General features: G+C 27.9%; 1 protein-coding gene across 2 annotated transcripts in view; it reads right to left on the minus strand.

The window, feature by feature from the left end:
• Positions 1 to 22,096, minus strand: part of LOC132945525 (ubiquitin carboxyl-terminal hydrolase puf) — a 24,029-nt gene extending 1,933 nt beyond the window's left edge. Inside the window, exons 1-43 of one of the 2 annotated variants that reach the window (XM_061015301.1) lie at positions 21,911 to 22,096; positions 21,749 to 21,845; positions 21,494 to 21,690; positions 21,138 to 21,354; positions 20,855 to 21,072; positions 20,484 to 20,782; positions 20,199 to 20,417; positions 19,857 to 20,136; positions 19,537 to 19,800; positions 18,934 to 19,472; positions 18,253 to 18,380; positions 17,749 to 18,045; positions 17,364 to 17,689; positions 16,317 to 16,846; positions 16,070 to 16,258; positions 15,142 to 15,402; positions 14,352 to 14,439; positions 14,077 to 14,273; positions 13,620 to 14,015; positions 13,449 to 13,560; positions 13,178 to 13,389; positions 12,949 to 13,117; positions 12,659 to 12,891; positions 10,501 to 10,704; positions 8,695 to 8,867; positions 8,212 to 8,629; positions 7,905 to 8,149; positions 7,713 to 7,836; positions 7,455 to 7,642; positions 6,058 to 6,166; positions 5,825 to 5,986; positions 5,563 to 5,769; positions 4,882 to 5,052; positions 4,559 to 4,814; positions 3,475 to 3,740; positions 2,767 to 2,957; positions 2,517 to 2,694; positions 2,208 to 2,444; positions 1,887 to 2,139; positions 1,009 to 1,241; positions 741 to 944; positions 543 to 680; positions 203 to 443 (exon numbers count right to left, since the gene is read on the minus strand). In XM_061015301.1, coding sequence (XP_060871284.1) covers positions 203 to 443; positions 543 to 680; positions 741 to 944; positions 1,009 to 1,241; positions 1,887 to 2,139; positions 2,208 to 2,444; positions 2,517 to 2,694; positions 2,767 to 2,957; positions 3,475 to 3,740; positions 4,559 to 4,814; positions 4,882 to 5,052; positions 5,563 to 5,769; positions 5,825 to 5,986; positions 6,058 to 6,166; positions 7,455 to 7,642; positions 7,713 to 7,836; positions 7,905 to 8,149; positions 8,212 to 8,629; positions 8,695 to 8,867; positions 10,501 to 10,704; positions 12,659 to 12,891; positions 12,949 to 13,117; positions 13,178 to 13,389; positions 13,449 to 13,560; positions 13,620 to 14,015; positions 14,077 to 14,273; positions 14,352 to 14,439; positions 15,142 to 15,402; positions 16,070 to 16,258; positions 16,317 to 16,846; positions 17,364 to 17,689; positions 17,749 to 18,045; positions 18,253 to 18,380; positions 18,934 to 19,472; positions 19,537 to 19,800; positions 19,857 to 20,136; positions 20,199 to 20,417; positions 20,484 to 20,782; positions 20,855 to 21,072; positions 21,138 to 21,354; positions 21,494 to 21,690; positions 21,749 to 21,845; positions 21,911 to 21,959 — 9,715 coding nt within the window. In that variant the 5' untranslated portion in view covers positions 21,960 to 22,096. Of the gene's footprint in view, positions 1 to 202; positions 444 to 542; positions 681 to 740; positions 945 to 1,008; positions 1,242 to 1,886; positions 2,140 to 2,207; positions 2,445 to 2,516; positions 2,695 to 2,766; positions 2,958 to 3,474; positions 3,741 to 4,558; positions 4,815 to 4,881; positions 5,053 to 5,562; positions 5,770 to 5,824; positions 5,987 to 6,057; positions 6,167 to 7,454; positions 7,643 to 7,712; positions 7,837 to 7,904; positions 8,150 to 8,211; positions 8,630 to 8,694; positions 8,868 to 10,500; positions 10,705 to 12,658; positions 13,118 to 13,177; positions 13,390 to 13,448; positions 13,561 to 13,619; positions 14,016 to 14,076; positions 14,274 to 14,351; positions 14,440 to 15,141; positions 15,403 to 16,069; positions 16,259 to 16,316; positions 16,847 to 17,363; positions 17,690 to 17,748; positions 18,046 to 18,252; positions 18,381 to 18,933; positions 19,473 to 19,536; positions 19,801 to 19,856; positions 20,137 to 20,198; positions 20,418 to 20,483; positions 20,783 to 20,854; positions 21,073 to 21,137; positions 21,355 to 21,493; positions 21,691 to 21,748; positions 21,846 to 21,910 lie in introns of both variants that reach the window. The other variant, XM_061015300.1, reaches the window with a different exon arrangement.
• Between the last annotated feature and the right edge of the window lie 3,469 nt (positions 22,097 to 25,565).

Consider the following 25,565-nt stretch of genomic DNA (forward strand, 5'->3'; position numbering starts at 1 on the left):
TCTAACTTGATTAAAAAAACAATTTAATGTTATTGTGAAATAAAACAAAGTACCGAATAATGACAACATTGTTATTGAAATATTACACGTATTAACATACATCATATGACATTTGATATATTTTGTACCTTTAAAAGTTTTAAATATATTTTTAATTTTATAACTAGCCTATAAATAATAATAATAACATATATTTGATTACCTGAAGATGAAGGACAGATTTTGTCTAATAGTTTTTGAGCTGCCATTTTAATATTGCTTAAAACTACCTTAAGTTCTTGCACAGGAGGTTTGACTAAGGAGCAAACTCTCAAAGCCCTTAGATTAGACAGCATCCTTTTTTCAGTTTCTAATTCACCTAATTTCTCCAAGTCATTCGGCAAATTAAATATAACACTCTCCAATAATTCAAAAGTGTGATGTGATAGTACACTAGCAGCCATCTGTTAAAATTAAAATAAAAAAATATAAATATATATACATACATACATACTTTAATCCCAAAATAATAGTGAATTGTTATAACTATGCATTTAAATTACCTCAGGAAAAAAAGTTCTGACAAAATCATATATAACATCATTATTCAAACTAAGACGTTCCTCAATAAGTGTAGATTCCAAATAATCCACAAAGTAATTATTTTTAGATAACAATCTCAAATATGGTAAGTTAGACCCCTGTAAAAAACAATCATTTAAAATTATTAAAATTGTTTTAATTTTTAAGTATATACTTACATTCATATTATGCACATCTAGCCAAAACTTTGGAAAATAAGTATGATGCAATGGAATAGATTCATATCCAATCATTGCATTTAGTGCTACTAGAGGTTCAGTCAAACAGTCATTATTAACAGCAGTTCGGCACATCACATCAATAAAATCGTGATATGGTGCATAAAATGCAGATAATTCTGTATCGTAATGAGGATCACATCCCTAAAATAATTAAAACAATTAGCATACTTGCTAAAATTAAATTTGTTTGAAATATTATTCTTACTTTAGTCAAGTCTAATTGGTTATGTGTTAAGGCCATTTGAACCATGGGTCTAATGGGCCTAGTATTTGATTTCAAACTAAGCATGGGCACTTTATGTCCGCGACGTGGAAAATATGGACCAATGGGCATACCATTATTACTGTCCATACAAACAGCATGACAATGTGTCAATATTGGTTGAAGTACATTAATAACTTCAATTGGCATTAATACAACAAGTACTTTTAGTAGATCTAAAAAAATAATTATAGAATAAAACAAAATTAAATTTTTTATTACATGTTTATAATATTTACAGTAAGTTGTAATTACTAATAACATTGATTTTATAATATACAGATAAGCTATACTATTGTTTTATTGAAAGCGGTTAAATGCAATTAGCTACTTTCTATAATCCAAGATTAACAATAGCTTATCTGTATATTATAAAATAAATGCTAATAATGGTTGAGAATTAACCCTCATTGATTTCATAAGATAATTATGGTTAAGAAAGTAAAATAAATTATATTGTTATGTAAAATGTTGCTTAATTGAACTAACACTATCTGCACCAATGTGATAACTATACCTGGAGTCTACTGTACTAATAACTAATAATAATATAAAACACACACGAGTTCCTCCCCCTACCGACTTAATAACCTACAGTTAAACTAAAATTAGCTAATGACCTCAGCTGCCAGGCTCAAGATCAATTAAAAAAAAAAAAAAAAATTTATAAAAATATTATTGACAGATATAAAATTATGTATTTTATATTAGAATACAAATTTTATTTTCTACTAATAAATAAATAATTTTAAGTTTTGTAGATTTTTATTTAATTTAATAAAACCAAATAAATAAAATACATATTGGCTAATTAATATTACCTAATACTGATTGTCTCATTTCTTTAGGAGTGTATGTATTGAGTAACGTAACCAATTTTCTTAACAAATCAGGCCATTCTTTATATGTCAATATTACAGTACGTGGTGTTTCTTTTTCAGCCAATTTGTTTTGTTCGTGAGTTTTTTGTAAACACTTTGTGATATCAACAATTAAAGCAAGCATATCAACTAAGTCACCAGATACGTGGCAAGCAGTAGCTTCATGATACATATTGTGTAATGTTTGAAAACCCTAAAATACCAATAATTTATTAATTTTATAAAAATATTTAATTATTAGTTGAAAATTTAAATTATTACTTCAAAACACATTTCTAAACCACGGTTATGAATAAAAAATAATTTATCCTCATCATTTTCTAAAAGAATTTTGGCAACTGGAATTAAAGTGCCCCAGCCAGCTTTTCCATCTAAGTTTGATACATATAATTGTATTGTTTCTTTTCTGTATTGGTTTATTTCAGCTATTTCTTGATCAGTTGAATCGGGAAATTTTTTAATAAATAGTTGTAATAGTTTAAATAACTCATCAACAGCCTAAATAATTGTACAAATATAAAAATAATTAAAACAAGTACAAAAAAAAATTACAATAATTAATTATCTTACAGCTGCATATTGAGTAGGGTGAGGAGAAATATTCTTAAAAGCCCAACTTATATTTTGATGCCCAGCTAATTGTCTAGAAAATATTCTAGAATGTTGACAACATATTCTTAAAAGGCCATAATATGCTGGTAACATGGTTCGATTGAAAATTACCACTTCTTGGTCATCATGATCAGCTCTAAAAAAAGATCCTCATGAAATGATGAATTTTCCTATTCTTACATTGTACATTCTTCTTTAAATTACTTACAATATATAATTGAATGCTATATTTTTCACAAAGTATGGATCTTGAACAAGTATTTGCACATTTTCTATACAGTCAGACAAAACATTATAGAATAACATCAATAAGCTTTGTTTGTTATGATGTACTGATATGGCTGGTTCAGAAAGTTTAGGATGAAATAATTGCCAAAGTTCAACTAAATGTGGTCCAAACTGAAAATATTTAATATATATATATATATATATTTTTTTAATTTATACTTAAGCTATATAAATCAATATTAGTTGTTAAAATGTATTTGAAATTAAAACTAATAATCATTTCAAAATTATCTGCATAAAAAAAAACATCATTGTTTCTGCTTTTCAGTAAGTTTTAAGTGTTATCCATTATGTAATATACCTATTTAAGTCACAATGATGACTAATGGATGTGTTAAACTTAAATTCTATATTATGAACAATTCTGCACAAAGGTATAAATTAATAAAATTATTAAGTCTTAATAAACATTACTTTCTGAAGATTAGATTAAAAATTGGAGTAAGCTAGCTCCAAAATGCGATGAGTTACAAAACAAACACATTGTAAAACCAATATATCACCATTATATTCCTCACTCAACTCAAATTTTAAAACGGTTTTTCAATTTTACCTTTTGTATTTTTTAATATTGTCAGAATATTTTGATCGCCATAAAAAATAATAAAAAATGTATTAAAATGTTTACCATCAATTTTTCTGTTCTTGATATCAAAAAATAATTGAGCAAAACAAAGTAGGCAGTTAGTTTAGATGATCCATGTTGAGTAGTATCTGTATACTCTTTAGCCATTTTCAAGAGGTTTAAAAGAAATTTGAATATTTCATGCAGTGTTTCCTTTGCATCTGAAGCCAGTAAAACTTCTTTTTGTAATGTACACATGCCCCTTGCTGATCTATATGCTTGTCGAAACTGAGTATTTGGAACCAATGATACTAATAACATACTAGCAGCTGAAAAGTAAATTTTAATTAATAATTGCAAAATAAGTTATAATATGCATCAAATAATTTAGTAATTGTTTCAGTAAGTTTTCAACTAAATATTTTATACTAATATCAAGGGTCTGATTAATTTAGTTAAAAAGTTGATGATCTCCAATTAATTTTTGTTTGAGTATATCCTCTTTAGTTATTAGGTAACCCAAGGTAGCTGACCTACTAATAATTTATTCAGTATATTCACTACTTTATTATAAGATATACAAAAAAATACATCTTTTAACTTGTACTCTATATTTGTATTATGCGAAAGACAAAAATACTAAAAATATAATTATAACACATGTTTAGTTAGTTAACATGTTCACAAAAAAAGTAATCAAAAATAGAATGTTGTGAATCAAAGTTGATGTTACAAATAAGGGAATACCTTAAAAACTAATATCATTCTAATTATTCTTGTTTTAGTTCTATAATTAATAGTAAAAATGTCTCAGTTTTTTTAAATTACATAATGATTAAACTTTTGAAGTACTTCATCTGTGTAAAATGATTAGTAAAATTAACATAAACAAATTTAATAAATAAATGATTTTTTAATTAATAAGCTTTTTCTTTCGACTTCAAATCTAAATAAGTTAATGTTTTTTTTAGCCAAAAATCTTGTTAGACATATTTATCCATATAGATCAAATTACATTTAAGCTAAAATATTATCCATAGTAAATTTTTTTGGCAAAATGTACAATACTCTAAACATAATAATACTGAACATACCAAATATTATTATCATAATTAATAATTTAAATACTGCAGAGCAATATATTTACCTGAGCGAACTCGAGCATTTCCGTGTGATAATAAAAATCGTTCAACCCATGTGTCCATACCGTTAAGTACCCAAGCAGATACCTGCTTATTACGAGGCACTTGGAGACCAAGCCATTCCAATGCTACTTGAGGCCCATTTTCAGTAGACTGCCACAAAAGTCTTAATATAAATTCAGTAAAAGATGGTAATCCACCATTACCACTGACGCTACCTTCAGATAGTAAAGTTAACATTTTGAAAAATGGCTGAGTAATCTAAAGTACAAACATAATTTATTTTATCAATATTAATATTTCAATTAATTTAAATAAATACTCTTACTTCAGAATTATTAACATTTTTTTGGATAATATTTAAAATTTGACTGATAATTTCATTGGCGAGTAAAGCATTCTTTTGTGATGAATCATTCCGGCAGAGAGAAAATATAAGATTTTTAGTCATATGTAAATTTGTATTATCTTTAACTTGTTGAATTATGAATGGAAATCCCTAAAATAATATTTTATTGTTAGATAAATATAATATTTTGTAACACAGACTAAGATAAAGAAGAATGGAAATGGATAGACCTTTGGGTGGTCAGGATATGTCAATGAAAAACTAATCGCAGGGGACTGTGGTAAATCTAGTGGTGTCATAACTCATAAAATGATATTGTGTAACATGCTGTGGTTGTATTAGATATGTTTTTACAGTTATTACTTTAAATTCCTCTTGAGTCCTAGTACAAATTTGTAAAAAATTTAAATGACTAAAAAGTGAATACACCAGTTTTTCAAATATGATTTACAAATGATATACTATTCAAGACTCCTGTCGGCATGACGGTGTCCTATTTTCTATATCTTAGTCCGTGGTCATAAACATATAGGGTCTTTCAAATGTTGTGTGACAAAAATTGTGGGTATTACATAAGTTCTTATGTGATCCCCAACATTTTTGTCGCAGTATTTGAAAGATTATGTATATTATTATAAATAATTGAATACTAAAAGTTACCTTCATTCCTTGTAAAACATATAAATCATTATCTGATAGCTCTAATTGACCACTAATATTTCTTGATTTTTCTACCAATGAAACTACAAGAGCAATTAATTTTTCAAGAGATAAAGGTGGCTTGTTTCGATCTGCTGTTGACATTGGAATTGTTTCTTCTTCTTCTTCCTCACAGTCAGCTCCATTAATATTATTAGGATTGTCACTCTATGAATTATAAACTTTATTTAATATGTCCTATAAATATTGATGTTTAACTTACAAATTCATGTCCTTTTAAGCCCAAGTAAAAGTTTACAACTGTCGTAATACATTGAATAGCTATAAGAAATTTACTTTCTTCATCACCTAGTTTACTAAATTCATGTAACATCGAAAAATATTCAGTCATATTACGAATACAATTTTTGATATTTTGTTCCATCTAAAATATGAAAATATAATTTAGTGATTTAAAATATAGTTTTGATTCAGCAATAACAAAAAAATACTTACTAAAGATACTACTGTACGTATAAATGAAGTAAGACATGATACACATGGTTTCATATATTCACTTTTATCATCATTCATAAAAGTATTATTGAAAAAACAAACATATGGCCTAAAATAAATACAATATTATTTATAATTAATATTTCATTGTAATCTATATTTAACAAGTGTGCAATGAAGTTACAATTAAATAAATAAGAATCATTATAAGCAGAGTATAGATTTATATGTACAAAAAGTATTAAAATGTCATATAACAATATGCAATAAAAGTTAAATACTAATAATACTAATATTTAAGAAATTTAAATGTTAACCGGTACAAAAAAGTTATTGTAAATAAACAAATTTTAGCATAATTAATTTTGAAATAATTTGAAATTTTAACCTTCTTTTTAAAAATTAAGGAAGTACAAATGATAATTTAGTAGACATAGGTAGTGCTTTTTTTGTTCTTTATTTTTAAAAAAGCTGAAGCTATGACTCCTGTTCGCTCATAGACAAATGTATGTAAATTGAAAATCATCATTTAATATCAAATGAAGTTGTTAGAGCATATTTAAATAAGCTTAATATTTTTAGAAGTTTCTATTAATAATTTAACAAGTTAAAGATAGTACAAATTTACATTAAACAAAGATTATTAAATTTTTCCTATGCTAGAATGATTTATTGCAAAAGAATGCTTTACTTGCTAATAAAATTATTGGCCCCAAATTTTTAAATATTATACAATAAATACGAGAATATATATGATTATTTATTAAAACTCATTGAAATATAAATATTGATAAAATAAATAATGTTTGTACTTTAAATTACTCAGTTACTTTTCAAAATATTAACTTTAAGTAGTATACTGGAACTTCAGAAAGTTCATCAAGTTGAACCACTTTGCAATTGCATAATAATGCTATATTCATTTTTTTCGTGATACTTTTAGAAAAAATACCATTTCATTTTGTTTTTAAAATTGACCCTTTAGAATTCAGGACCAGGAATAACATGAATTTTTTCTTCAAATTAATTTTAAAAACTTAACATTTTATAAGCTTTTAAACTTTTATATCCTTAAAGTTAATTGTGATAGCTTGTATATTATTTCTCCACTCAAAGGCTGATAATATGTTTTTTGCATACATTTCATTGAAATAATATTATGTAATAACCAATAAATATACAATTTCATAAAAATATCGAACTACGGTCAACTATGCAAAAATATGTAAAATAACATATTCATAATGAATTCTAATTATTCATTAATATGATTCATAAAGGTTATACACAAAATTATGAAAATCAGAAAATATGCAGTTGCAAACAACTCCGTGCTCTAGTTATGAGTTCAAATAAATTGTTAAATACTAAAAATATTTTTTATTAATTATTATTACCTAGTTTGCTGAATTACATGTATACACAACTTAAGAAATGTCTGTCGTATTATTTGATTTGGACATTTAATAAAAATTTTAAGTGGCCACCATCCATCAACACTCATTTGTTGCAGAAACCATTCAGAACCAGATTGTGAAGCACTGAACTGCTTTGTCAGCAATTCTGTCCATTGCATTATAGTAGACTAAAAAATTAAAATTCAACATAATATGATGATAAAAAAATTAAAGCCCATGATAAATAAAAATACTTACTCGTTCTTTAGCATGTATATAAGTTTCCAAAAAAAAAGCTGAAGTTAATTTTGTAGCAAGTTCAGCTAATTCTTCCGTATCTTCTAAAGATTGTGGAATAAATGCACATATTTGCCACATAAATCTTTAAAAAAATCAATATTAATCAATATTAAACATAATCATAGTTTGCTAAGTAAACAAACAACTTACTGAAAATAAGCACTTTCAAATATATTTTTATCTTGTAAAAATTGTCTATTATCCCTCCAAATCCAACCTTCTAATTCACTACTCAATTTTATTGGTGGGCATATTTCTATATCATTAGAAATATTATGCTCTTCAATTTCTGGATCAGTTGGCTTAACAAGTTCATAAAATAACATATAAGCACTGTTTGTTTTTTCAAAACTCAAGTCCATGTACTTGTCTGTTACTGAATCATAGGTTTTACTCTGGAATGAAAAATGTGATTAATGTTTAAATGGAAAATAATGTAAGTTTAAATATGTATTACTGTCATTTCTCCACCAAAACATTCAGCTGCTAATTGGCTAGCATCAAACAATTTTACTTCTGCATCATTGAATAAATACCATTGATCAGTACTTGGAGTTTGAGACTTATTTGTACGTTCTCGGTTTCGTATAAAGCTATAATAATGACCACCATCTGCTGTCCCTGTATGAACTGTGACACCAATAAGTTCATATTGATAGTTTTCTTCCAATCGCTCAGTTCCTTTGTTTTCATTCATTTCTTTTTCTTCAAGATAATGCTGAGGCATCAAATGTTTTTCAACATAACCAGACATGTCAAGTATCATAGGAAATGAAAAGTGGGTGTTCACTTTTTCTTTCATCATAGTCACCATATTAAATGTATATCTCATTGTATTAAAGCAAAGAATTTGTGGTAATTTTTTGAAACAAGCTCTGAAATGTTAAATGCATTAACATTCAATAAAATAAAAATATAATGACGTTTAAAGTTTAATTACCTTTTTTCTGCACGAACTTTCTTTTCACACTGAGAACATGTATACATATTATCTCCATCTAAAGTATCTTTTAATGTAACTTCATCAAGAGACTCATACAAATTTCTCATGTCAGCTACTTGACATCTTACAGTATAAAACTCTTCTAAAGTTCTACTTACATGGTCACAGTCCTAAATATTTTAAATTGAATATCAAGATATAACTTTCTTAAGATTAGTTACTAATTATTTATTAGGTACTAGCTAATTATACTATATAGACTGTAATTTTTCAAGAATACAATATATTTTATAAACAATAAAAAATTAATTTATAGAGGACTATAAAAAAAAATTATGTAATGAACAGTTTATACTGTTTATTTTAGATTCTGAGCGGAGCAAAAAAATGTTTGTATTTCAACATTTGGGGTAGACACAATGTTCAGATTTCCGAGATCAGCATCTTACTAATAAAGAAGTGAATCTAATTACCTAGTACTTTTGAGTGGTCAAAATTGAAAATTCCAAGTAGTTTTAGAAGGCATCAAGAAAAACAAAAATCAATTTTATTTTTTTATCGTAACCCATAAATTAATGACTGTAGACCCTTAAAATTGTCACCAAATATTTATATTAGCATTTTACATAAATGGTAACATTTCGAAATATTAATTATTTTTGAGATAGATGTAGCTTTGAGACATTTTAAAAATATTGTAAATTTTTTGTTTAATTATTCTCAATAAAAATTTTTTTAATTAGTAAAAAAGCTTGAAAAATGAATGTAAGCTTCCTTATAAGTTTCAATAACGGAAGTTCAAAAATATTAAATATACATAGGCACAATTATTCTTTATATGCATTTTAAGTTAAAATGTTGTCAATTTTTATCAACATTTTGAAAATGTACCAACTAAATTTCCATTAGAAATTCATAAGTGTTTCATTTCATAGCTAAAAATAGAAATTTTAATAGAAGGTTCCCAACAAGTTTTTCTACCTCAAAGAAAAAGAAAAAGTTTACCTATTTATAATAAAGAGATATTTTTGTTTTTTTTAAAACTTTTTGTAACTATTAAATTTGATTATTTATACAAGTATACTAGGATGACACAACATCTTCGCTTAGAATCATTGTTTGTATACAATTTGTATCATTGATTTAGAATATTACAGATCAATTACAATGACATGCTTGACAACTACTGTACAGCAGAGTGGTACCAACTAGTCCACCTTTTTAATATTTGAGATTTATAATTTATTTTTAATATAATAATAATAATAATATTAATAATAAATTAAAATAAATTATAAATAGGATAATATTAAGAGTTGACACCAAAACCGCATATGTTGTCTCCGTCTTACAAACTCATAACATAGAAAATTGGATGTTCTGAATAATTCATTTCACTCTGTTATGTGTAATTTTAGAGTGAATTAACCACCTATCCTCAAATTTAGAAGTAAAAATATTTTTTGATGAATGTCATATGTTTTTATTATATACTTTAATTTTAAAACAAGTTAAGAGCATCTTAAAATGTACAAACTATGTTATGCGTTTGTAAGAGTAGACGGAGACACCGCTACGTCCTCCGAACAAAGTTTCAATTTTCGTTATTATTTTTATTTCAGTGAAAAAATTAGCATATTTTATAATCTAAGGAGGAGAAATAAATCTATTTTTCTAAATACATACAAAATGTATATGCCCGTTAATAAGTATTAAGTGACTTCACTAACATTTTATTAGATACTATGTAACTTTTGTTAATTTATTGTCAATAATATAAAAATGCATCATAATTATACTAACCAATGAAACAACATTGTTGCTAATTACACCTCCAAATAGAGTCTTAACAAGTGTTTTTAATTCCGGTGTCATTTCTTCAAGCTTAGATACAAGGTCAATAAAAAATTCAGCCATATCCTTCTGCTCACCAGTATTCAAAAGTTGTTGATCCATTGTATAAACTTTGCAGAAGCTACGAGGATTGTAAGTTTTTCTTTCGCTTTCCTGTAATAAAATAATATATTGGTTAAGGGCGTTAGAGCTAGTGCATTTTTAGTAAAAAACATGTCATACAAGAAAAACTTTCACGCCCTGAAAAATAGTCTGCTTTTGTTAATTTTTTCTTTTATTTAAAAGAAATTAACACTTTGTAGGTCGCATAAAGATTTGGGTATATTTCTACTTTACGGGACACCTTTTTTTTTGCAATTTTTATTATTGAAACTTAAGTAGTTAAGTACGCTGAAAACGATGGTAAAGTCAGAATTTGGCGCTCAGACATAGTTACGAAGTTATAGCACTTCAAAGTTAGTAGATAGTATGTTAAATAACTTTAAAAATTACCAAATTTTCATTGGACTATAGTACTGTGTTATTTTCATTATTATTATTATTATTGGTGTAACTAATAGGTAAGTATACATCTGTTATATAGCACTACTATATATGTCAAACAATAGGTTAGGTCATCCGTTAGGGTACCCGTTAAGTTAGCTTAGGTCTACACTTATCCAACTCCCCGAAGGGGTCTCCCCCCTCACTCCTAGGCGGACTATTAGGACCTCGAGTTCGGCGACTGGAGCCGGCAGGCGTAAGGAGCAATCACATGTTTTTATTTGCAAAAAGTGCAAAAAAAGTTTGTCCTGGCCAAGGTTCGAACCGCTAATCCTATGTTTACTTTCACATCAAAGTTACCACTGCGCAACAGTCCAATACAAAAATTGTTACACAAAATGGGTATTTAAGGATTATAGTATAAACAGAAAACTTCAATTAGCTATAACTTCAAAAGTAAGTACGAGCGCTAAATTCTGATTTCACCATCATTTTTTTCGTCAAAAATATGACTAAGTTCCCCAAAAAAATGACCAAAAAAGGGGGTGTCCCGTAAAGTAGAAAAGTTCCAAAATTGGATATCAGACGGTTAGCGTTAACCGACACTTAACTGGACATTTTAAGAACGGCCCTAAGTGTTAATTAATATTTTATTTCCAATAAAAACGTTTTTCAATAAATTGATTGGTTTTAAAATTTTCAGTTTTTAAATTTAGAATAAACTGAGAGGCTGGTAAATCGGAGGCATATAGAGTACCATTAAAAAGGGAGAAGATTAATACGAGGTCGGATTTAACACAGCAAGAAGCTAGAGGAGGAATATCAAGGTTTGTTCAGGAAAGAGTGCAGTGGATATCGTAGAAAATACATTTTTAATTAGAAGGCTGCAAAGAAAAGATGGCGATTTTGTGCTCGTTCAAAGCGCAGTTAGTTACACGCTAAGTAAGAATGCCAGACCACAACTCCTACTCTAGAATCTATAGTGGTGTAGTGCAGAGACAGGTAGCAAGAATGTTACGCTCTATGAATACTAAATACTAAAGAATCTCTCAAATTTATATGGTGTTTAAAAGAGATAGGATATAATAATCTAGGTGCTAGATGACATCTACATACTCAAGGGAATAGAGATTATGCATAGGAACGATTCCTGGAAAGGAACAACTTGGAATGATATTTGCTGATGTTAAGAATAAGATTCAACACTGTGTCCAAAAACAAAGATGGCATCAAGATCTGATGGGTAGACATCTAGAACCGATTTTATATTGTGAAATATTTTTATGTCGTCAGTAAATAAAAATACTTTAGGAAGAAAGGATAAATGAATAGTGGCTAGTGACTGTCCTGAAATCTGAGATACAAGAAGAAATTAAGGATATATAAAAAATTAACAGTAACAAATTGTCTTCCAAATGAAATATGAAATATGAAAAATAAAAAATAATCACTAAACAAACATTCTGATTCCCTGTTATCTTCAACATAAATATAGACATCAGACAAAAAAAAGTAAATGTAAATTTAAGATAGATAAATCTTTGGATGAAGTGAGCATTTTTACACATTTATAATTATAATATGGTCCCTAAAATTAAATATACTTAATGTAAATCAACCATACCAATAAATAAGCAAACATTCGCTTAAGCTCAACCAATATGGATGCATGTTTATTAGATTCATCACATTTTGCTTCAAGTATGGAACGTCTTGCTTGTGGCATCATAAATAAATGCTGCATACAGGAGGCCATATAACAAGTGGCACCAAGATTTGTTAAGCCAACGTATCCACAATTAGATCGACCATCATCATGAGGCCAATAATCCCATAAATATGGAAGCCGATTTAAATCTACAAAAATATTAGTAAAAATAAATATGTGTAAAAAAATACCCTTAAAATATTTACCATTACTGTGTTGCTCTAATAATTTTTTGTATAAATACTCATAGTTTTGAGGAGTTTCTTTTACTAATTCAACTAATAAATCATAAGCTGAAGATCGAGCACTTTCAGATTTACATTTGGGTAACTGTCGATTCTGAGGATCGGGTAAAGCAAACAAAAACTCAAAAACCTAGAATTTTAAAATAAAAAGCAATTAATTTTTATTTGTTGAGTTTTTTTTAATACATACTGTGTCCAAAACGTTATGACTCTGTTTACTGAATTTAAAAGGGGGTTTATGTCCTAGTATATTTGACATTAAATTTAAGAGCCCAATCAAACCATCATCTTGAAGGCCACTATAATGTGTCTCAATAAAATCTCTAGATGCAATTGATTCCCAAACACGTATAGCCAATGCTTCAATATCAATAATACATTTTGGTGGAAATTTAATACTTTCTAAAAAATAAAATCCAGATTACACATTTGTTTAAATATAGATATTTTCACACATTTACCTTGAATGATGTCATTTGGTAAGCAATTAACAAGTCGACACATAAGCCAAAAATAATCCCGACAAGCTGGTCCATAATTAAGTTTATCTTCATCAGTTATTCTCATTGAATTCTAAAATACAATATAATTTAACATAATGAAATTTAAATTAATAATTTAAATTTACTAACTTCATGTCTTATATTTTGTGGTTGCATGCATTCGGCCTTATCTAGGAACTTGATTAACTGAGATAATAGTAATGTAGCAGCAGTACGATTTGCAGGGGGTACAGCACAAAGTCGATATAACGCAACACATATCTCATGTCTAACTAATGGATCCGGATCTTCAAGAACAAGATTGCAAAGCCACATGGAGAACTGGTTAGATTCTAAAAGTGCTTCGCAAATACCATTTACACTGTGAGACCATGACAAAACCAAAGTCATTAAAAAATGAATAACTTGAGCTCGGCCCCAAAAACCGGTTTTTATATCTTTTGGGTGTCCAGGATAAGATAATTCATTTAAAATACTCATCAATCTAGGTATAACCAAATCTATCTTCATAAGTTTTAACATTTCCTAAAAATAAAATTAAAAGTAAAATTAAAAAATATTTTATAAAATGTATTGAAAAAATTACTTTGTTAAGTTTTGGCACAACAAGATTAGCTTGCTTTTTAATGTGTGATTTTCTTGGTCGAAAATAAGGATCAAACCCTAGTCCTTCAAATTGATCTAATTGTCGTCTATCATTTGGTGACACACCAAGTTGACAGAGTAATTTAAGTAAATGAGCCAAGCAATCTTGATGCCATTCACTGTTACCCTGAAGTGTACCTACAATTATTTTATAATTGTTTTTAATTGTATTTCAATACAATTTTTTAATTTATTTGCTAGAAATCTACAACTTACCAGACAACAAAATAGTAAAGAGATGTTCTAAACCTCCCTTTTCAATGAAATATTCTCCCCATGAACTAGATAATCCATTTGTTGATACCTATGAATTAAGTGTGAAGATTTTTATAAAAACATGATTTCTTAAAGGGTAAGCAGTGGCGTACTCACAGGGGAGATGAGTGGGGGGGGGGGGGGTGGTTCCTGGGGTTTGAACCCTCCCATCGGCCGTACCTTTTTTCATATACGTATTACAATTTAATATTTTTTTACCAACAATATCACGATTATTGATTAAGTGATTAAATTAATATTATAAATAAAAATAAATGAATGTATTGAATTTACAATGATGTTTTTTTGTGTACACGATAAGTAGTCGAAATAACGTTTCGATTTTTAACTTCAGTATCTTGTTCAATAGCAAAGTGAATCTAGTTGGTGCTTTGGGAGGTAAAAATCCTATACTCCCATTAGTGTTGAAAAGCGCCGAGAAAAAAAAATAAGGAAAACTGGGAATTTTTACACTAAATCGGTTTTTGACCAAATCGATTTTTGGTTTTTGGTGTAACTCTAAAACAAATGACCGTAGATACTTGAAATTTTCACTGGTTGTTTATATTATCATTTTCTATATTTTATCAATTCTTATATGGCTATACTTGATAAAATTTTCAAAATATTTTGACTTGTTTTAAGCTGTTTACGGAATGTTAAATTTTAGAAAATTTTCAGAACCCACACCATAGAAAATTCCTGAGAACGCCTCTGAGGGTAAGGGATATTGTTTATGATTTAAACATACCTCTGGCAATATATCATCTTCATCTGAATTTTTTTCAACTCCCACCTGAACTAATGATTCGACAATGTATAATGAATACATTAATTTTTGTAAATTTGATGGATCTAAATCTTTCTTTAACCAAACTTGACATTTGTCTTTTGGTTCATGAGTTGGAAAGTGTTTAAAACATTCTAACATTGAGGGACTAGTTGGAAGTATAGTCAAAATATCCCAAACACTTCTTGATAATACTTGAGCTCTTCCGTGTAATAATTCATTCTATACATAACAATCACATTCAAATTTAAAATATAAATTAAAAAATTAGTTGAATTAATTAAAATTCAGCAATTATTTCCGTTCATGTTAAATAATGTTATACTAACCCTATCAAACTATTTGACCACATATCATTATAACTAAGTTAGGCATCACTCAAATGAAAATCAACAAAATAATTTTAATTTTATATATTATGAGTAATAATTTTAATTTATTAATATACATTTTTAAAAAAGTGTGCAATAGTTGTCTAGTATGTTACTGCAATAGATGTGTTATATTTGAATTCAGTTATAAGTCATTGCATACATAAAATGATTCTGAGTGGAGACGTCATCCTAGCATACTTGTTAAAATAATCATATTTAAAAATTAAAATTAAATATATATCATGCCTATAAATAGCATTTCCATTTAACTTTTTTTTGTTTAAGGTTGAAAAACTTACACGTAGAAACCAGGAATTCATTACACTCGAAAAGTGAGCTTTCCTAACTTGGTTTCGTTCAATTTAACTTTTCTAAATTTGAAATTGATATTGTAATTTTTTTTTAAAATTATATTTACATTTTTATTTAGTTAAAAATGTTTTACATGACTATTTTTAAAACTTTTAAAAAACATTTTTGATCCCTCCATTAAATTAAGAATATAAAATAATTACTTCTTCTTCGTCAATTGTTTTCATTGATCCAAGAGTATGCATGAGACCAAACAGTACTTCAAAGTTTTTAGGTCGTAAAAGCAATAATGTTGGAGAACTCTCTTTAGTTGGTACAAATTGTGCAGACCCTGGTAAATCTTGGTCACCAAGTTTCTTCTTACGAGTAGTACTTAATGATAAGTATATAATCTAAAATAAATATTTAAAAAAAATTACTTGTCACCTAGATTACTTCAAAATTATTTACTTGGTTATCTTTTAATCCAGTTTCTTGAATAGTTTTTTCATCAAAATCTGATGTTATTTCTTGACCTAATGCAATCATGCGTATATTACCATCTGTAGGTAATTTTTGAATAGTTAAATTATCATTTTGACTTTCCCACCAATGAGCTATTTCAGCTCTCATATCAGCTATATAATCTGTACTAGGCATATCAAGAGTTAACTTTTCATCTAACATGGCAGGATTGATATTTAATCGAATTGTTGCTGCATTTTTATCATTTTGAATTACATGACTCATAATACCATGCCCTTCTAAAGTCCATTTTCTTAAATGATAAGCATACTTTCTCTTAAATGTTTCTAAGTGAGTTTTTAATAGTAACAGAGCTCGTTGTATATAAAGAAGACTGGATTCTTCTTTATCATTCAAAGTATCTGCAGCTACTGACAAATTTGATACACACTCACTAATAAACTTGTCTTCTTTATCAAGTTGTAGATTCATCATATAATAGTTGTTTATATATTGTATCGCAGCCATGCTTACATCTGAAACCAAATTGATTTAATAATTTAATAATTAACATATCAATAATAATTTATAACTAATACATAAGAAGAAACATTGAAAAAAATGGCCGCTTTAAAAAAACATTTCATTATTAAGAAATAAGAAGTATTCATAAATAAATATGTTAAATGAATCGCCAAATATAATTATATATTTTTTTTTTTTTTTTGAACTTAAGCCCGGCCGACTATGGCCATTAGCTGTTGTAGGGGATTATAAATTATGGTTGGTAAGGTTGGTACGGTAAGGTGTTGTAACAATTGTTACAGTTGGTAAGCAAAAACTTATATGTGTAGCAAGGTCACCCTCCGGGAGCTAGTAGCAGTGAGCGTTAATTACTCTCAGTATCATTCCGCGACTGGTAGCAGCCAATGCGCCACGCCAAGCCACAAAAATTATGTTTAATGTAATGTAGTTTTCACATTCAAATTTTAACTAATACTTAACAATTTTTCTTTCTAATTTGAGCCTTGAAATATTATTTCTTATACTAACCATTATTTGACGCTTTTAATGCAATTCTTGATAAGTGTTCCATAGCAGCTGCATGACCATTTCTTGCTAACAACAAATAATCACTAGATACTTGTTGTTGGGCCATATTACATAGCTGTGTAAATAAACTAAGAGCAGTCATAGTATAACTTTCTGGAGCTAATGATAACAATTTTTCACAGTACAAATGTGTCAATGTTTCAACATTAAATGTATGTTGTTCGCGACAACGGACTTGTCGTAATAACCAATTAAATAATTCATCCCGACAAACTTCATCAGATACCAAACAATTCCATAATGTATCCAGTTCATCAATAGTTAACCTTAAGAGTTTAACATTTTAAAATCCATTCTCTTTATTAAATTGTAATTAAGTCCTTACTTAATAGTATCTGGAAGTCCAATTGAAGAGTAAATATGAGTCAAAAATTGTAACCTAGCTTCTATATGAATTTGGTGAGAGTAAAATCCTGAATCTTCAAACAAGTTATCGGCATGTTGTTTACAGTACTCTCGAAAATTGTTAAATACTCTATCAATCATACTGTGATGTTTAACAGCCCAAAGAGTCACCTGACGAGTATCCATTCCAACATTAAGGTTAGCCAATGAAGCTCCTCGGAATTGATGAAATGATGCAAATAACTTAGGTAATAATCTTAATGAAATAACTACAGATCTAAAACAAAATACATACAAATAATTTATACACTATCAAAAATTAGTTATCCATAATACTCATAATAGTAACATACTTGTCCATAATATATAAGCTTAGTATAAATGTTAGTATTATAACATGCAACGTTATTAATTCTTTTTACTAAACTACAATTTATTCGTTAGTTTTTAAAAACTGAAAAAGATTATAAATATTTAAACATACTTATTTTTTTGTATATTCTCTAAACAGCCTTCAATGAATTTCATTCTGATGGCACGATCAGTATTAAAGCATACCAAATTAAACAATGCTTTTTCTGCTTCTAAAGCTAATGATTCACCTAGGAGCGTCTGAAAAAATATAAAATATTTGTAATTGATAATACACATTAATAACATATTAAATATTATTTTTATCTTACATTTGACTATAAATATAATTAAAATAATTTAAAATTAATTTTTATGTAATATATTTATTAAGATTTGATTAATATAAATAAATTATTAATTAGGTATTTCGATAGATTTTTAGTGGATTATTGACACTAATATGTACTGAACAAGTTAACTTTTCAAATATTATTTTTTTTTTTTTTTTTTAATAGCTTATTAATGGAATGAGCGGAATTGTATACATGGCAAAAGTTTTATTTTAAAGTATATTTTGCTAAAATATCTTTCATAATATTTTCTGAAAGAAATTCTGACACTTGAAGTAAGCGTTGAAAATACACTTAAAAAAAAATAAAGTTATTAATTAAATTAAAAATTAAGTACACTTTTTTAATTAATTTAACGATTCAAAAATAATTATAATATCTTGATATCATTTTTTTTTTTTTTTTTAATGTATATAGATGTAAAGAATATATGAATCAAATGTTGTGTCTATATTACTTACAATATTATCATCTTGAAGTAAATCCCACAATAATGTCGAACCAGGTTTACAAACATTTTCTATATTGAACTGGTTAGATATTGTTGTAGTTATATTTTGAGTACAAGGATGCACGTTTTTACTGGTATGGAAATTAGAATGGAATGCCATATGGTTTAACTGCTGTGTTGATAAATGAGTCTGAGCACGTGCTGCAAGTTGCAACAATTCCTCGTCACAGCCTGAATCTTCTCCATCAAAATCAGCCATATTTTTGTCAGATTTATTTGACATACGAGATGACATACTATTCTCATCTCCACTATAATCTTCTAGCATTTGTCTATTCATAAGTGTAGATGGTACCTGCTGATCTGAAGTAGTATCAATGGGCGATATACCAATTTCCATAGCTTCCATTGATTCACTATCTTCATCTTCAATATCTTCATCCTCATCTTCATCTTCCTCGTCGTCATCTTCATCACCATCAGACTCAGAATCATCTTCAGTACAATCAGTTCTAATGCACCTCATTTTAAGATTTCGTATTTTTTTGTCTAAAACATTAACAACATACATAAAAAATAATAATTATTATAGTATTAAAAACATGTAATTTACGGTTATTAATTTTTCCTCTTGGTTTTTGAAGTTTGGTTCCCTTTACTAGTTTACAATGATTTATTTGAACTTTATCTGAATCTTCATCACTAGAGTTACATGGTTTCATAACTCTCATTCTTGTATCTCTCATTGCTTTCTTTCTAACACAATGCCTTATTTTGCACATACCTAATGGTTTGGATGGTCTAATAATATCTTTTTCATTAATATCAAAATCTTCATCTAGTTCTTCAATTTTTGCTCCTTCTAGAACTAATGATTCTAAAAAAAAAAATGATTATGATATTATATTCTTAATATTTCTTGAACACTCTTACCATTATCAGAGTAAGCAAAAATGTTTTCTTTTTTAGGTTTTTTTCTAGGAGTCGGTCCATCACTCATATCACTTCGTTCATCACTAGATTCACCCTCGGAATTGCTATTGAGGCTAGCACTATTTTCTGATGTACTCATATCATTTGAACGAGCTATTCTACGGCCATCACGTATATTTACAATCCTTGACATTTTTGGAATAGAAAATTCATGAGTTCGTGCGGTAGTTGCCATACTTGACCAAATAAATTTAGTAAGAGCTGATGCTAAGAATAAGCTCTATAAAACATAAATAGAATTACATTTTTTAGATTCATATTTTGTTTAATGTATAAATTTACTTGTTCAGTGTGCTCTTTTGGTTCTAGTTTTCTTAGTAAATGATATAAATGTAAAACAGGAGCAGGTTCTAAGTGTTTGATAAAACCAGGTAATAAATCAAAAACTTGTTTGCTACAATGTTTTAACTGTGCTGCTTGCCAAATAGTATCAATATGTTCATTAGTAATCTTACCTTCTGATGCTAAAAAATTAAGTGTAATACTACACTGTTTAATAACCTAAAAAATATTTACATTTTGATTAATTTAATTTTAATTTATAATAGAATTCTTAACAGAACATACTTCAACATGCAAATTTGGCCCAAACACATGAGATATAATTTTACGATGTACAAGCCAAGTTGCTAGATTATGTCCAATCTGTTCAATAGTAACCATATCATTGGATTGTGATGATGTTGATAATGTTGCTGCAGTTACATGAACAAGTTCATTTAAAGATCCTATATGGCTATTAATTTGAGATATTCCTGCTAGCCTCATTGTTAATGTTGGGGATGTAAAATACTTAAAAGCCAATTCAAGACCATCTTTATCTAAATTAGAAGTATGACCATCCTTGTTTGAACTCCACATAAAATCTATAAAGAAAATTAATATAACGGTTTTTCGTAAATTTATTTGCATTTGTTACTTAAAAATAATATATTTACCAGCCATAGTTTTAGCTGCAGGAGTTCTCAATTCTTTATCAGATAAGTTACACATAAATCTTAAAACTTTTGACCTCAGTGGAACAAATACATGAACATTAGTGTGATAATTTAGCCACAGTTTTACATTACAAGCAAGTATAACGATTGGATTTGCAATAGTTAATGGCAATGATTCATAATCAAAACAAGACATAATTGCTTCCAATCCACCAACCCTAAATAAATAAGATGCTTGGTTTATACTTAATAGGCAAGAATTAAATAAAATAAAATAAAGTACCGGCAAAACATATTGACTGTTCTTAAAAGTAGTAATGGCATATCGATTTCTTGAACATCGCAATAATGATTCATCGCTGAAACTTCTTGTTGAGTTACTTCTTCTGTCTTGTAATGTGGGTATTGTTTTACAGCTACATATAATGGAAAGTTCATCAAAAATACTTTTGTCATGAGATGTAACGGTTTTTCCATTTCTGCTAATGTCCATTGCAACTCTACAAAAATAATTTAAAAAATATATAAATATTACATTAAAATAGAAAAAAAAATGAATAAACACTTAACACATTTATCCATCAGAAATACAATATACATAATTATGGTTTAAGTTAAAAAAAAACATTAACTATTCACCTTCGTCTTTGAAATTTGCTAGTAAATTTTCCCATTTACGGCTACTCTCAGCATCATCATCGTCACGAGCTGGATAGATAATATTATCTTGTCCTTTATAAGATTTTAACAAATTAGTCATTAACAAAACAAAACATTGTGTAATCCACTGAAACTGTTCATAGTTTTTTCTATCTTGAAATCCACCAAGACATTGTCTGTAAAATAAAGAAAATAGTGTTAAATAGTATCAATATTTTATAATTGTTTGCTTACCTTTGCATAAAAGCCTGAACAAAAACAACCAATTGATTCACTTCAGACTTTGATAGAATAACACAACTAAAGTCGTTCTTTGCACTTGCATCTCTATCTGTAAGAGAAATAATAATTTTAACCGGATAAAAGTGTATTTTAGGAGATATTTGTAATACATACATGGTTTCAGTAGCTTTGAAAACTCTATACATGTCTCACATTCACACATTTTTTAAGTGTATGAGGCAGTGTCCTAAGGGATGTATGTATAACACATAATTCGATAAAAATCACTCATCAAAATTAAAAAAAATTTACGAAAATTTGGGAAAACAAAATGTACACAAAATTACTGTATAGTATATACATATGTATGTAAATTATATACATATATATATACACACATGAATATATATTTATCTATTTTTCTTAACTTTTTGAGAATGAAAATAAAGTAGGTTATGCGGCTATAACACGATATCACGATGACAGTGACGCCAACGTTATATTTAAATTGTCTTTGGCTGTGACTTGCGTAGGTATTTTAGTTTATAAATTTATTATAAACGTAACTCGCTCGAGCAAGATCTCGCAGTTTTATATTTTCTATATTATAATATATAATATATAATTATTAATTAATAACATTACATACTTCCATATTGCAATATACTTTTTGGCACGGATTAATACGTGGATTAATATTAATATTAATCCGTGGTATCATCTGAGCGCTATAACTATAGTGATCCGTGGTTTCGGTTAAGTTAAATAATCGTGCTCCCAGTCCCACCAAAATGTTATAATGAAATCGTGATATCTTATTACTATTTATAGATTTTAGTTCCGTAATTGTTGAAGTTTCAACCATTGTCAATATCAGGCCTATGCAACTTACTCTCCAACTAATTTACACAAATCAGTAGTGCAGGTCTAGTGCTCTTATTGTCTGATCGCGCTCTAGTAGTAATTTATATTTTAATAATTTATTACTCATTCAAAGATAAAATATAGAAAAACATTTTTACTGTTAGAATAGTATAATAATTATTATTTAAAAGTATGAGACATTAATAAAGGCTATACAAGTATAAATATTACAATCTAAAAATGAAAAAATATTATTGAATTATTAAAAGTACCTAACATCATTTAAAATACCCAGATCTTACAGGTAAATTAAAAGTACTTATAGGTAGGTACTTATTATTATGTTTTACAAAATTTGGATGATTTGTTTTCTTAGTTTAGATTTAGAATTCTTTAGATTTATCTTGATTTGATTGTCTCGTGTACTGTCGCATTCGCATACTTATGTGATATTTTATTAAATAAGAAATAATATAATCTTTATGTTCTGCACATGGGAAAGTGAATGATTTAAATAATAAAAAAAAAACATTTATATTTTTTTTTATTTTTATTCATTTAAGTAATTTACAATTTATACAACGTTATGTACAATGAGCAAATAGGATATTCAATATAGTATAAGTAGCAGAATTTGACATTTTTGGGCAGGCACTCAGCAGCACCACCCGATCGAGTACATTTTAGATGTCGTGGTTTTTTTATTTTTTATTTTAGTAGGTCTCTAGGCCACTGTCTTTTGAGTCTTCTAATTACATTGCCAGGAAGTGAGGTGGAAGAAAGTTTCTTTATTAATGGATTACTGTGAGAGTTTAAGTTGGAGTGAAATTTAGAGTAATGGGCTTTTGCTAATTGATTGAGTGTAGGAATTTTTAGGTCTTTGAGAAGATTATTGTTTGTGAAATACCAAGGAGAAGATGTTATTAATCGTAGGCAGATAGATTGAAAAGCTTGAAGCGTGTTGGTGTTAGAGGGCTTTGCAGAGCCCCATAACTGGATACCATATGTCCAAGCTGGTCGAATTATTGATTTGTATATAGTAAGTTTATTGGAAAGGGAAAGTTTAGATTTTAAGAGTGGTCTGAGGATATGAAGTCTAGAGTTAACAGTTTTACGTTTAAATTTTATGTGTGGGCTCCAGGTTAAGCGTTTGTCGAGAGTTGGCCCAAGGTATTTAACTTTGTTTGCCTTAGGAATTGTTATATTGTTTAACGTAACAGGAGGAGAATCGAGATTACGTAGTGAAAAAGTTACTTGAACAGATTTAGTTTCGTTTATTTTGATTTTCCATCTGTTTGCCCACAAGCTGATCATATTTAAATGGTTTTGGATCATTTCACTGGCTGTGACGTGGCTTTCGTGGGAGGCGGTTATTAGCGTGTCATCAGCGTATGTGCCTAAAGATGTATAAAATGTCTTGGGTATGTCATGAGTGAAAATCGAGTAAAGGAATCGAGCGATGTTACTTCCTTGTGGGACTCCAGCTCTAATAGTGTAACGGGGTGAGTAGGTGTTGTTTAGGCGAACAGTAAAGAAACAATTTGACAGATATGATTTTATCAAGAGAAAAAGAGGGGCGGGTAAGAACTTTTAAGTTTGTACATTAGTCCGTCGTGCCAAACCCGATCAAAGGCTTGGGAGATGTCAAGGAATACTGCTGTACAGAACTGTTTTTTTTCCAGGGAGCTGGATATGATATCGACTGTTCTGTGTAATTGGTGCAATGTAGAATGTTTTGATCTGAATCCGAATTGTGTGTGTGGAATTATGTTTTTTGAAGAAGCAAAATGAATTAGTCTTCTTAAAAGAATTTTCTCAAAAATTTTAGAAAAGGTTGGGAGAAGACTTACGGGTCTGTAAGAGGCAGGATCTTGTGGTGGTTTATTGGGCTTAAGTATTAGAATAACGACCGAGTATTTCCAAGTGTTTGGAAAGTACGATAGTCTGAAGATGGCGTTGAATATGTGTGATAAAAAAATAATATTTTTTTTGGGAAGGTTCTTTGTAATAACATTACTAATTAGATCATGACCTGGTGATTTTTTAATAGGGAACATTTATTTAAAAGTATACATTTTAATGAATTGAATCTCATTCAATTTAAAATACTAAATAAAAGAGAAATTAACTATAGAAGTGTGTAAATGTATCCAATAAAAATTATTTCTTAAAATAATGTTAAAAACATGTTGAATACTGTTAAATTGTTATGTAAGAAATACAAAATGGTGTTTAGTAAAAAACTATTTGTAAAGCTATAATTATATAATTATATACAAATATATACAATACTACTGGTATGTGTATGTATATTTAAATTTCTTAAATTGTGCGTATGCCCAAATACCGGTCAGGAAATGTTAAGGGTACAAAATTATGCGATAGTAACACACTCTAGCAGAGAACATATAAAAGTTAATAAAATTATTTATATTTTTTGAATCTTGAATTATATTATATTGTACAGCTTGGAAACCTTAAAGCATTACTCAAAGCTTCCCACTTCCCAGAATAAATACTATAAATATTTAATATTTTGAATATTTTGTTATTTTTTGTTGCTACAAATCCAAAATGTTAGTTTGACTTGTTGGTAATGTACTCAAGAGTCAAGAGTCTTGTTCAATTTATGTATAATGAATGATGATGTAGTATTATAAGTATTTATAACTAATTAGACGTTATTGGTACTTTTCTGTACAACTATGTTTAATTACTTTATATAAATGGGGAAAAAATGTGCACAAGCGCAGATGATACTAGTAAATGTACCTTTTTTTAAAGTCCTCGGTAAATGTTTGAACTGATATTGTTTCATAAGTAAATGGTTTTGCAGTAAAAAACGTCCGAGGCAAAAAAGTCCCATATTTAAAATTTAAATACCTATAACAATATTTAAAATAATTTATTTAAAAAAAAATGCAATGATTATAATTACTTAGTAGGTATCATTAGGTTAGGTTCA

This window comes from Metopolophium dirhodum, chromosome 5, assembly GCF_019925205.1.
Source record: "Metopolophium dirhodum isolate CAU chromosome 5, ASM1992520v1, whole genome shotgun sequence".
NCBI lineage: Eukaryota > Metazoa > Arthropoda > Insecta > Hemiptera > Aphididae > Metopolophium > Metopolophium dirhodum.